Source organism: Mastigoproctus giganteus, chromosome 12 (assembly GCF_048544385.1).
Source record: "Mastigoproctus giganteus isolate SK-2022 chromosome 12, ASM4854438v1, whole genome shotgun sequence".
Lineage (NCBI taxonomy): Eukaryota > Metazoa > Arthropoda > Arachnida > Uropygi > Thelyphonidae > Mastigoproctus > Mastigoproctus giganteus.
Window position 1 is genome coordinate 91,150,512 of NC_143586.1, and position 14,236 is coordinate 91,164,747.

The 14,236-nt window shown below is 37.5% G+C and overlaps 1 protein-coding gene across 1 annotated transcript in view; it reads right to left on the reverse strand.

Moving 5' to 3' along the window:
• The window catches only part of LOC150077267 (vesicle transport protein GOT1B-like), an 82,637-nt gene that overhangs the window by 51,160 nt on the left and 17,241 nt on the right, over window positions 1-14,236 (reverse strand). Inside the window, exon 2 of the mRNA XM_090386494.1 lies at window positions 8,613-8,704. Coding sequence (XP_090242620.1) covers window positions 8,613-8,704 — 92 coding nt within the window. The remainder of the gene's footprint in view (window positions 1-8,612; window positions 8,705-14,236) is intronic.

Sequence of the window (14,236 nt, forward strand, 5' to 3'; positions counted from 1 at the left end):
GTCTTTCTGTGCAAATTTTTGTAAGCTTAAGAGGTAATGTGTAATTTTGTAAGCTTAAGAGATAATAGATGTGCGGAAATTTGCCTTTAGCCAGCGGGTGGTTGGTAGGTGGAACAGACTTCCACCCCTTGTAGTGGAAGTTGATAGCCTAAATAAGTTTAAGGCTCAGCTGGACAGGTATTTTGAACGAACAGAGGGGTGAAGTGGAAGTGGTTATTTTTTATTTATTTATTTTACTTTATTTTTTTTGGCTGATGCTGCATAAGCTTGCTTTCTTGCATCAAATGCCTCTACTAATGCTAATGTGTGATGGGAGTGAATGACTCTTTTGGTCATATCTGTCTGAGTTCAGATGGAACATCTCCCTACCGTCTGGGCACTGGCGGGCTTGTTAATATTTATAGATTTCACCATTTTAATTGCCTCCTGGTATGATATGTTCAGCTCTGCCTTCAGCCGTTGGATTTTGTGGCTGAAGATGCTGTTGTTTCGTGGTCCTTTGCTCCACATCGAGCACGGCATTTGAGAATATCCATATTTCTGGCATGTAAAACACCGTAAAGGGTTTGGAACATATGAATGCACTGGACAGTTGATATAGTCAACTATAATCTCATCAGGAGGCTTCAGTGAGTTAAAAGTCAGGATTACGTTTCAAGTTTTAACAAGTTTCCTATCCCTACGCGCATTAATTCTCTTTACAGCAATAACTCCCTGTGGTTTCAGTTCTGAGCAGATTTCCTCCTTGGTAACGTCGAGAAGGTCCCACTCTGAAATGACACCTCTTGATGAATTGAGTGTTCTATGTGGTGTCACTGTTATGGGTATTCCTCCAATTGATGTTGCTCGGAGTAGCTGTTCAGACTGCCTGTCATTTTTAGTTTCAATTAAGAGGTCCCCAGAATGGAGCATCTTAACTGATTTGGGTGAACTTGCTAACCTTTTCTGTATAAAGAAGGGCGACATTTTGCAATCGGTTTTTCACTGGTGGAGTGTATAATTAAAAACCTTGGTACGGGCCCTGATGGTATTTCAGTTTGCTGCTTCTTTGTAGCAATAGTGCTATCTGCATCTTTGTCTATATTTGCAGGTAGGGACCAGGTTTGGGGCCCCTGAAGAAGTAAGTTTATCAGGATTCATGAAGTTTTTGAAGTGATTCAGTGCCGGGCTCCCCACCCACCACGACGCACAAAGGGATGCCCACTACCTGGCATGCAATAAATGTGTTTGGGAGTGGAATGCCAGGTCTACCCAGGAACCATACCCGCACCACTACCAGCCTGAATCCTGTCCCTCGGACCATGAGGGTAGGGGCGTGGCATTGACACAGTTTACCCTTGCAGGCGAGCCTACAAGCCGATTGATCCTAGCTGGGCCTTCCAGGACCACCCATCTTGTCGAAACAGGGACCAAAGTGGTGTATTGAAGCTGGGCTCCCCCCTCAACCACCAGGATCCCCCTTTCCAAATTTCTACAGGTCGCAGTGCACAGCTAACATGCCGGATTCCATTGATGCTAGCCTGGAACCTAGGCTGTCGGTGTTGGATCCCAGTGATGCTAATCTGGAGGACCAACAGCATCACAGAGGTCCCCTTACCATGTACAGGTGCCCATGTCGAGGGGCAGCAAAATGGTGAGATACATATCGGCACATTAGCACCCAACCCCACCCACACACTAACATCCCATCACGCATGTTCACTATGTAAGGGAGTGTGACTCAAACCACAACTAAATATAAATTTTGAACCAAACCGCATCAATTAATATTAAACTATTTTGTATTTAACAAAAATATACCTATGTAAATCTAAGCAGACCTATGTAAATCTAAGAAATATATAAATGTAAAATTTGAAAAGATTAGAGAGAATTTATATATTTCTTAACTTGATTTCATGTTAATTATTAACATAGAACCAACAACTGCTAGAACAACAATGGCTAGCCAGTTAGATAGGCCTTAATTACCGGTAATGCCTCCCACCCAAAACTTTCACTACCACCCACAAAACAAAAATCAGTCTGTTTTTTTGACCTAATATATATATATATATATATAAACATAATATTGATAAAAATAATAGGATATAATGACATTACTGAACGCCTAAGAAAACAATAAAAAGTATTATATTATTAAACTAGGTTATGGATCCAGGGCACGGCTAGTTATAGCAGAAATACCCAGCAACCATAATGAAATATAGACAAACGTATTTTATCAGCATATTGGGTAGGGGTGCCGACCTATCAAGTGTAATTAAAATGGAAAAAATTGAGAAAGCCTGAAAGGTAAAAGCAGATAACCTGAAATTAAATGAAATTAAGATTAACATAAAAATGTACCTAATAACAAAAATGGTACCTAATGCAGTGAGGTCTAGGACTTTAACTACTTCATCAAAGGGTTGGCAGCCAAAACCGTAGAAGCCACCATAATAAGAAGGGTCTCTGTTTCTGTTATGATGTATACGTACGAAACATGTACATCATAGCCGACCCGACAGAGATCAAAAGGAAGGAATAAAATTCGAACATAAATAAAAATAAAGTTAAAATGCTAAAATAAAGCTGATTAAATCCTGTAAAAAGAAAAATTGAATGAAAGTTTGAATTTAAAAAAAAAAAAAAAAAAAAAAAGTAATTACACTTGATAGGTCAGCAGGCCTACCAAATACACTGATTAAATACATTTGTCTACATATATATCTACAAACCATATAACTTAACAGAATAAAATGTAAGAAAAAAGCATAAAATCAATATAAAATATAAAAAAAAAAATTGGATGTGTACCCTGTATGACGAAAGTTCTTTCATGTGTAAATATCTTTGATGACACCTACTAAATTTTGAACAGCTAGAACCGAAATCATGAACAATGTAATTTATGCTCAGACCTGCTACTTACTCTACCGAATCAATGTTAGTGATAAATAGGATACACACGCCCGCTACTTACTTTACCAAATCAATGTTTGGAAGAGGTTAGGCAATAGCCTAAATACCCATTGATTGTAGCCATTTGTTGAATAGTATGATTGCAATAATACAAGTATTTGTATTGTTACAATCATACTATCATGTTACTCATGCTTTGTCGCAAATTACACATGCAGCACTAACGAGATCTGCAAGAAATGACAGTATCCACGCATAATACACTATCGAAACTATGACTTGGCTCAGGATCTCAACGAGTACAAGTGCGAGATGGTAACGCTGCACATTTCATTTCGTAATGAGGAAAAAGAGAAACTGTTACAGATGAGATATGTCGAGAGCTATGACGACAATGAAGAGCTCATACTAGATTGTAAATTGTATGAATCGGACCTGGACATTCGCAAAATGATTGAAATATGTAAGACGATGTGTCAAGATAATAACGTTGACCCTGACGAAGCATGGTCCTTGAAGTTGTCACAGACGTTCTCTCAGATATGGAAGACAAACTGTACTTGCTACCTGGGAGTCTAAAACGCTGATGAAACTGATATTCAGGTGACATTCAAGTCAAGTGGACCCAATTTCAGCAACGTCTGGAAGATCTGTGACAGCCAAATCCTCCACTTGCACTTTCACGATGGTGGGACTGTTAGTAATACTGGGTATAATCTTCATGCACAAGCACAATGTGGGTGACCACCCAGATGTGAACCAACGTAAGCAGGGACTGAGATGTGGCACCCACACCACATAGAGAAATGCCGCCCCTCTGTGTTACCAGGCAATACTAGGTGGTAGTTGACTCTCATCAACTGGTGCATTACCACAACTTTGCTTATTGGAGGCTTGAAGTGGTAGAACCCATGTTTAGTCTCCAGAATTCAGTTTCGGTCAACCATTCCACATCTCCTCCATCATGCAGTACGACTGATGACTTTGGACGTTAAGATGAACATCAAGGCGAAATTCAATCTTCCTTACATGTCGAGGGTACAGCTCAAAAAGGGTGTTCGCAGGCCACCCGCTAGTCAGTACACCGGACGGAACCTATTGGTAACTCTTCAGAAGGTTTCCGGATCAGCTAGTGTATAATCTTGCTACCTCTACTCTGCCAGATAGTGACTGGAGGGAATCCGAGTGGTGTGTGTATGCGGGTGGGGGCATTGTCGAGGCCACGTTATGTCAAGGATCTGGGTATATTCTTACCATGCATACGCCACATCCAAAAATTTCATTACTTCATACAGCACGTCCCCCCCCTACTTTTTATTACTATTGAATACACCATGAATTGTCAAACTAATAGAGTAAGCTTATCTGCAAAAAGATCTAAACTTCCCAAACACTTCCTAGTTCATTTCACAAATATATGTGGTCTCAATTCTAATCTCAACGATGTCCATTTCCACTTGCAGTCTACCAAACCCCATGTACTTTTTCTGACAGAATCTCAGTTATCGGTTGATTCGACTACTGCTCATCTCAGTTGCCCAAATTATTTGTTGTATGATTCCTTTCGCCTAAAAGATACTTGTGCTTTTGTCCGTTCCAATATTCCTGTCAGAGACTTGGTAATTTGGAATCTCCTCTGGCTTAAAAACTCTCCCTCATTCTGCCAAATTCATCTGTTGTCTCTACCATTCTCCGAACTCCACTAATCACTTGGACTCCTTTGACTTCCTCCCTTTGCAACTTGACTTTCTCCAGTCCAACCTTCCTAACAGTGAGGTAATTTTCATTGGTGATTTTAATGATTACAACTCCAGCTGGCTTCCATTTTCTAGTTACACCGACCCAGTTGGTCGAAATGCTGAGGCTTTTGCAATTACTAATGACCTCGCACAGATTGTTCATTTACCTACAAGAAAACCGGACGATCCTAACCATACAGCCAACATGTTTGATCTTTTTTCTCACAAACAACCCGTCTAAGTACACAGTCAAAGTGAGTAGTCCTTTAGGCACATCGGATCTCAACTTGGTGATTGTCTCTTCTCTAACGGAGCCTTTATCTCATGGCAATTCCCAACCTCTTGTTGTTTGGCATTACAAGAATGCAAAATGGGATGACCTGCGAGATTACTTTTATTCTTTTCCTTGGTCAGATTACTGTTTAAAAACTTCTGATGTCAACGTTTGCTCAGATTGTGTCAGTGAAATTATTCTTGTAGGAATGGAATCCTTTATTCCACACTCCACTTTAAAATTTCATCCTTTATCTAAACCTTGGTTTTCCAATAAATGTGCTAAGGCTGTTCAAGAGCTGCATATTGTAATTGGATTGTTTCTAATTCTCCAGTTTCAATTTCTGCCTACACCAAAGCTCGCAACAATTGTAAAGCAGTTATTAATCAGTCCAAACTAGAGTTTGAACAGGCTAACAGTAGAAAACTTGCTTCTTTCCCTAATGGTAGCCGAGCATTCTGGTTTCTTGCCAAAGCTATTGGCTGCAATTTTTGCCCATCTCTGCTCCCACCTCTGTCCAAACCAGATGGTTCCGTTGTCACTTCAGCCAAGGATAAAGCTGACCTGCTAGCATTCCAATTTTCTTCCAGCTCATGTATTAATGATCTTGGTAAAACACCTCCCACTATTCCCAACACGCTCCATTCAATGCCTCCTGTGGTCTTCCGTCAAAAGGATGTCAGAAGGATTTTGACGAATCTTGATGCTAAGAAAGCTACAGGTCCCAATGGTATTTCTCCACTTGTTCTCAAAACCTGTGCTCCTGAACTTACTCCTATTCTTTGCCACCTTTTTTTTAAACTTTGTTATTCAAAAGGTGCTCATATCCAGCCAGTTCCTAAAAAGGGTGACAAATCCGTCCCATCCAATTATTGTCCCATTGCAATTACTTCTACTCTTTCTAAAGTAATGGAGAAATCAATTAACCGCCAACTCTTAAATTACCTAGAAACCTTCCGTCTGATCAACGATCACCAGTATGGATTCCGTCAGTGTCGATCCACTGGTGATATTGTGGCTTATGTTACCCATTTATGGACTAATTCAATGGAAAGGTTCAGCGAAACACAAGTAGTTGCTCTTAACATCTCAAAGGCTTTCGATTGTGTTTGGCATAAAGGTCTTCTAAACAAACTTCCATCTTATGGTTTGCCAACTGTTTTTAGTAATTGGTTATCCAGTTTTCTCTCTGATCGCTCACTGAGGGTGATGGTAGATGGCTCTCTGTCTTCTAACCTCTCCACTAATGCCGGTGTCCCCCAAGGTTCAGTTCTTTCCCCCACTCTTTTCCTCTTGTATATTAATGACCTTCTTCTTCCATTGACTGGAAATCCTATTCATAGTTTTGTCGATGATAGCACATTGCATTCCACTTTCCATTTTGAGAAACCTTGCCCTGCTCAATTAGCTTCAACTTCTCGAATATCTGCTGCCAAGTCCTTAAATGCCGATCTCCAGTGGGGCAAAGCCAACTTAGTTGATTTCAATCATTCTAAAATTCAGTCTTGTCCTTATATCTCGCAAAAAGGATTTTTCTGCTCCTAATCTTATCTTTGGTGACACTCCGATTTCTAGGCAAAATGATATATCTCTTTTGGGGATTACTCTGATTTATAATCTCTCTTGGCACAAGCACATTACAAATATTGCTTCCTATGCATCTAAAAACTTGTCTTTGTAAAAAACTTGTAGTTTTCTCTTTCGGCGTTACTTTACTTCCAAACAGCTGTTCACTCTGTACAAATCGCAAATCCACCCTACCATGGAATATTGTTCGCACATCTGGGGTGGAGTGCCTAAAACCTCTCTCTCAGGCTTCTAGATTCCATTCAGAAGAGGGCAGTTAGGTTAATTAATGACACCTCTCTAACAGAGTTTCTCCACTTGCAGTCTCACAGATGAACTGTTTCTGCTGCATGCCTTTTCTACAGATACTTCCATGGGCACTGTTTTTCTGAATTGGCTTCTATAATTCCCGCTCTCTCTTTCAAAACATTCCAAACACGTGCCGCCACCAGCCAACATCCATTTACTGTCCAACTTCAAACTCACAGAACCAACTTTTCATCTTCCTCGTTTATTCATTCCACTGCCATTTTCTTTAACAACCTTCCTTCATACGTATTTCCTGAAAATTACAGTCTACAGAAGCTCAAGTCTAATATCAACAAATAACTCTTTCGTTTTCTCAAGGAGGTCGCACTCTGAGATGACACCTTGCAATGAATTTAGCATTCTGTGTGTTGGAGGAATACCAATCATAAATTGGTATTCCTCCAACTGATGTTGCTCGGAGTATCTGCTCAGGGTGCCTGTAATTTAAGGTTTGATTAAGATATTCCCATAATGAAGCCTCTTAACTGATTTCAGGGAACCTGCTAACCTCTCTAAACCCTTCTATATAAAACAAGGTGACATTTTCCCAATAGGTTTCTCCATTTGTCAATTAAGAATCTTGGAATGGGGCCTGATAACACCAAATTGTATCTGTCATAGTTTATTTAATACATTATATCTATTTAATTATATTGATGTGTATAGACTAATATGCTTCAAGTATCTGTTAAACTCCAAGTTATAGTAGACATACCTTCTAAATCACCCATTGCTGTCAAAACAATAATACAAATTTAAAATTTTATTAATTTTTTCAATTGTTTGCTCTTCTTATAAATTTTACTGTTATACTTGTATAAAGATATTTTATACAATAGGTTCACATATTGTCAAGACTGTGTCATATAAAACAACATCTTTATCTAAAATGTTGTGGTATGTTTTAATGTTATCACAATTTTATACTACTGACCTTCTATAAAAACTTGAACTTTTATGGGTAATAGGGAACTCTATGGGTCAACAGATTCACACCTAAATTGGCTGGTTTTCTTGTCACCAATTAACATTTATTGTAAATACTCATTTAAACTGATTTTTATCTATTTCAGGTCATATTTCTCAAAATCCAACTTTTTTTTTTTAATTGAATAAAACCCAAATTAAATCTTTTTTTTTTTTTTTAGCATATATAGTAACAAAGTCAGTCTCTAGGCTTCTTATTAGTTTTTAATATTTTAATTAGGTGTTCACTATTTCCAAATTTCTTTTATTTTTTTTTTTTTTTTCTGTGCTGGTACCCACTAGTACCTGCAATATAATAAATACTATACATGTCTAACACACTTCCTCCAAGTGGGTAAAGGATTTTTTTTTTTTTTTTATTATTATTTAATTTTATTATTTTTTGGCCTCTTTTAATTTAGGGCAGCAAGAGCTGTAGAACAGAGGTCTTCAAAGTAAATCGTGGTACATGTGTAGTTGCGACCCACCTCCCCTCACTGAGCAAGCTTTCCAGGTGATCGCCTTCCTGGTAGCAAAGTGACCAGAAACAACTAGACAACACACACTGCACAAACATAACATTTACACACATTTGTGGCCTTTTACAGAGTTCTGTATTCATCGCAGTGTACCAATGCAGAGTTGAACTGATGTTTGGGTGCAGCCTTATATAAAATACTATACATGCCTACATTTCTGAAGAGCCAAAAGCATCCTTAAAGTCAGAAACTAAATACAGATGAATATGACTTTCAAATTAACTTTTTTCATATAAAATGTTAATAAATAATTCAAAAATATTCCAAAATTATAAATAAATGAACAAACTTTATCAAATATGATTTTATACTTACATTTCCTAGTGCCAGTAATCCTCTATCAAATGCAAGGATCATTCCCAAAAATATAAAAGCCATTCCAAATCCTGTAAGGCCCATGCCAATTTCTAACAAAAATAAGGTATATGTGATATGTAAAATATTTTTAAAGTTCCAATTTGATCAATGTAACAGGTTCATGGAATAAATAATTACAATACGTTCAACATTAAACAAGATCACAATTTTCAACTTTTAACAGCAAAATATCCCACTATTGTAATTCAAACATCAGTATTTGGATACAGACTCAACTTTTCTACACTTTGTTGTTGGTATTAAGTTTAATGACACAAGGGCTACTAAGGCCAAATTGTGTCAGTTCACAGTTTATTTTGTATATCTTTTAACAATTGAATTATATACATGTGTATAGGTCAGTATGATTTAAATATGTTAAGAGTTCTATGTTTGTATAATTTCCAAGACAATGGGATAAAATCTGGGCTTCGTTCAATTTGCTGCTAAATGATTGAAAGGTGCTAGAATGGATGGATAAGTAAAGAGGACAGTCTACAGGAAAGTGGTAGACTGTAAGTTGAGTGTGCACTGGGGTGGATCTTCTCCTAATAATAAAAACAGGTGCGTAACATGAGCATGCCCAATTCTCAGTTCCTAATAGCACTTCTTCTAGCGTTTCATCTGATTACAGAGAGCCACAATTCTGGTTTCTGTTTTATCTGGTAAAGTTTGTTGTTGGTATTACTTTTCCAGATTTGTAACCAGTTTTCATAACATGCCTTGCAAATTAGAGGCTTGTAATCTGTATAAGGAACTTGAAGGTGCTGCGAGTAGGTGGTAAGAGGTTGTTTAGGCAACATCAGCAGTCTCATTTCCTGGAATTCCAGAATGTCCTGGTATCCAACGAAATGTCACTGATTTTTGGACTCTCTGCAGGAGGGTAACTGATAGTGAATAATATAAATTTTAGTAGTTTACACCAACCTTGCGTTGAAATAATAAAACAAAAAACAAAATTAATAGTTTAATAACAGGTATTACTTATTTACAATAAATTAGTATTTACAATAAGTATATAAAAAGGAAGAAAAGAAAAAGAATACCATAAAATATACAGAATTAAAAGTGCTAAATCTGAAGCCTTCGAAAGCTTCAGATTTAGCGCTTTTAATTCTGTATATTTTATTGTATTCTTTTTCTTTTCTTCCTTTGTATATACTTATTGTAAATAGTAATTTATTGTAAATTAGTAACACCAATTATTAAACTATTAATTTTGTTTTATTATTTCAATGCAAGGTTGGTGTAAACTACTAAAATTTATATTATGAATATGCCCAACCCGAGGCCTATTTCGAGAATTGATAGTGAATCGTTTTCAGCGTAGGTTGGCATGAAGAGAAATTCTCCCTCATGGCAAAGAGTGCACTGAGAGTCAGTATAGATTAGGGCAGTTGAAATGGAATGTTCAACAATCTCTTCATGGCATACAGCTCACCAGTGAAAATACTACATGTGGCTGGTAATGAGGCTGTAACTGTGTATAAAGGGAAAGCTGATACTGCACCTACCACGTTGTCAGTTTTTGATCTGTCAGCGTATATTGCACTGGCACTGTAGTTGAGATTAGAATGGGCTGCATGCACCTGTCTGATAATGGAAGAAGATAAAAGATCCCACCCTGATCGCAGAAAATAGTCATCATGAGAGCCATGAAAATGTAACCAGGGTGGTGCAGGAAGAGTTGTCCTGAGAAATGTAATTTAGATCAACATTCCAAATATGAAGTTCTTTAAGTCTGAGTGATGCAGGTCAGTTTTCACATGGCTTACTCTCATAAAAGGAATCCCACTGAGTATTATAAAGATACTCCCAACTAGGACGGGATGGGAGACTTCAGATCTTAGCAGCATAGTGAGACAGCAAAGTTTTCCTGCAAAGTTGTAATGGAAGATCATGTGCTTCAATGTAAAGGCTTTGGACTGGAGCAGTATTGACAGCTTCCAGGGCTGTCCTCAGAACACTGTGCTGGATGACGTTTACCTGATCTAATGTGCTTATCCTAGCAGAGTTGTATACCGGAGAACCGTAATATAGGCATGAACGGATTAGTGATTTGTAGAGGTGTAGTAAGGTATACTGACCAGCTCCTCACAAAACGGACAAGACTGATCAAAGTACAGGTAACCCTCGTATAACACGGTAGTTAGGTTCCTATAAAATCTCGTGTAGTGTGAAACCATGTTATACAGGACTAAGAACCAGTACGGGGGGGGGGGGGGGGAGGTACATTCCAAAAGCTAACAAAAATATACCATTTTTTAAATAACAATCGAAACTTAATTTTTATCAAAAATAGTAATAACTGAACAAACATCTTACAAATTGTGATATTTATATATCAGATAATGTACGTTCGTTTAATTTTCTTCCTCTTCATTGCCCCTAAGCACAATCAAACAAAAACACTTTCTCTGTTTCAGAATATCTTCACTCGCTGAATTTTCTTCTGCAATGTTTATTATTTCGTGTATCTTCTGCTCTCTTTAAAAAATCAGTATTCTGGGTTTGTTTGCTTTTGCTTGATAGATCGTTGTAAATTTCATAGTATGGAGCTAACCATGTTAGAAGCTCCATTTTGAACTTTGTGCTCCTTTCAGTCAAAGGATCTGCATTCAAAAAATAAGATTCTAACTGTTGTTCGGCTAAGTTTATGACTTCCTATATGCTTTTTATTGTAAAATTTGGAATTTTCATCTGCACTATCATCCTCTGAATTGATTTGGTTTTCTGATGCTATTTCCATCAAATCCACTTCACCAGCTTCTTTTTCTACTAGTAATTCTTAAACATCTTCAGTAGTCACATCATCAAAACCTTCCCCTCCTCCATTTTCTGACCATATTTCCTGAATGAACTAACTCTGGCCATACATTTAATGATGACAATACTGAGCGATACAGCTATGATTCCGATACAGTCAGTAATTGAAAAATGTTTCCGATACAGTCCACATTTGAATAATGTTTCCAACAGAGTACAAAACTGAAAAATGTTTCCAACACAGTACAAAACTGAAAAATGTTTCCAGGCCTCCATTACTTCGATAGATTCGGAATCAATTTTTCCAAAATCCATTGTAACGATTTTCTGATGTAATGAGTTTTAAAGGTAGATATAATGCCTTGATCTAATGGCTGAATTAAAGAAGTTGTATTAGGTGGCAGGAACATTATTTCAATGTTCAGAAGACAAATTTTTTGGAAGGCCAGGTGCGTTATCCAATAGTAATATAACTTTAAAATCTATATTTTTCCGCTTTAAATAGTTTTTCTCAGCTCGCAGAAAACAAGTTAGAAACGATTCTTTAAATAAATGGGCAGTTACCCAAGCTATTTTATTTGCTTTTCAATATACTGGTAATGTGTTTTTATTAACACCTTTTACTGCATGAGGATAAGAATCTATAAACTAGCATAGGTTTAATCATGTAATCTCTTGATGCATTACTGCACATAAGTAACATTACACCAGTAGCATAGGAATGCCTTGACATTGGGGTGGTGCCAAGGGCGCTACTATCAGTTCTGTGCTAGGCTATTTCGACACTACAGCTAGCTGACAAAATGGCACTCACAGATGATGTTGCATTTCAACTTCTGGAGACTACGCACCTGAGAGGTGATCTAATTGAAGTGTTTTTTTTTTTTTTTTTTTGTAGTTGTTGGCGCATCAGCTTCTATGGCCATAATGCACCTCCCAAGGTTTTTGCAGTACTTTGATCCAAGCCCGAGGCGGGATTCAAACCCGCGACCTTTGGGTTGCCAGGCAGGCACTTTACCCACCTGGCTAGCCCGGTTGGCTAATTGAAGTGTATAAGGCCTTGAATGGATTGAGCAAGCTCAATGCTAAAGGAATTCTTCCTCTTGCTCAGATTACTCACTGAGGGGACATAAATTCAAATTGAGGAAAGACAAATGTAGAATATATGTGCGGAAATTTGCCTTTAGCCAGCTGGTGGTTGATAGTTGGAACAAACTTCCATCTGTTGTAGTGGAGGTCAGCAACTTAAATAAGTTCAAGGCAGAACTAGGCAAACATTTGGAGTGAATGGATAGGTGAAATGGGAAGGGCTTTTTTTTTTTTTTTTTTTTTGTGGCTGATGCTATATAAGCTTGCTTTCTTGCATCATATGCCTCTACTAATGCTATTATGAAAAGATTTTTTTCATACATACATGATGCACACAATATTACACTTAAGAATTATTTTGCAAAACATTTCACTTTCTTTTGTTGTACACTGGATTTTAGTGTACATCAATCATTAAAAAAACGTTCTTATTTGTTTTAGCACTGAAACACGTATGTTAGGAACATTTTCTTCACACTGAAGGCCTCAACAAAGTTGCCAACATTTCATGTTTAGAAGGTTTAATATCTTCGTTGCTCTCGTTTTCTCCCTCTTGTCATCAATAGTGTCACTAGTTTTAAATAAAAATTTTTTTTTTTGAAACTGTCCAAAATGTCAGAGCCACTCGGATATTCAAGTACCGTGACCATGTTAACGTAAATATGGGAAATTTACAGCAAAGTGTGGATATTTCATTTCCGTGAAACGACAGATGACCACACTTGTGGGGGTAGAGCAAAACCACTCTCTCCCAAATCTCTAACAGGATGCTTACAGTAGAAGGTTGACCAGAGCCTATTGTCTGAATACGGAAAATGCCTTGATCTGCCGACTGGCCATGCATACATAGAAAGTAGTTGACAGGCTGGACTTCTCAGTATGTGGGACAGGTAGTTGGATAGGTTTTACAGGTACCGCTAAGTTGCAGATGCTAATCTCTTGAGCTCTTAATTCGTGCTTAGAAACAGCACTAAGCCTGACATAGCCAAGTAGTCATAAGCACGAGTGCAGTAGCACACGCTCCTTGAGTGGATCGGGGTTCAAGCCTGTGACAGCTAAATACAATTAACATTTGTATTGATTGATTTATTGTGAACTCCACTGACCTGGTGGTCATGCCGGAGTATAAAGAGGCACACTATTGCCTAAATTGCTTGAAGGCCAGAGGTACGAACAATGTGTACACAGTTAAGTCTCTTGTAATCCATTCGTTACGTATAATATTTCCTTTGTTCTACGGAAACTATTTTAAATGTAATTACCAAGAGGAATTCAAAAAAACTCACAAAATAGAAAATTTAGCTATAAATAATTTCCTTAAATAGAGGTCCAGCTGTACTTATCATTATTTATTATGATTTTACCAATTATCGAAAAAAGGCGTGTAGCCACGAATTTGCCAAGGGCACCAAAAACTTAGCTACACCTGTGCATTACACAATCTTTTGCTAATGATATTAAGAAAAGATTTTTTTCATATGTACATGATGACCTTAAAACCTAGTGATATTCTCTTTTTTGAAATAAACTTTCTGTTGAGCATTTTTTTTCCACCAAAGACCTGTCTCATCAGCATTAAAAACTTGATGTGGTGTGTATCCATGCTCTTCAACAATTTTTTGAAATTCCCTTTGCATACTTCTTGGCAGCTTCATTATCAGCTGACACACTTTTCCCTTGAATTTTTACATTATGTAACGAGAAGCGGTTTTTAAATCACTCGAACC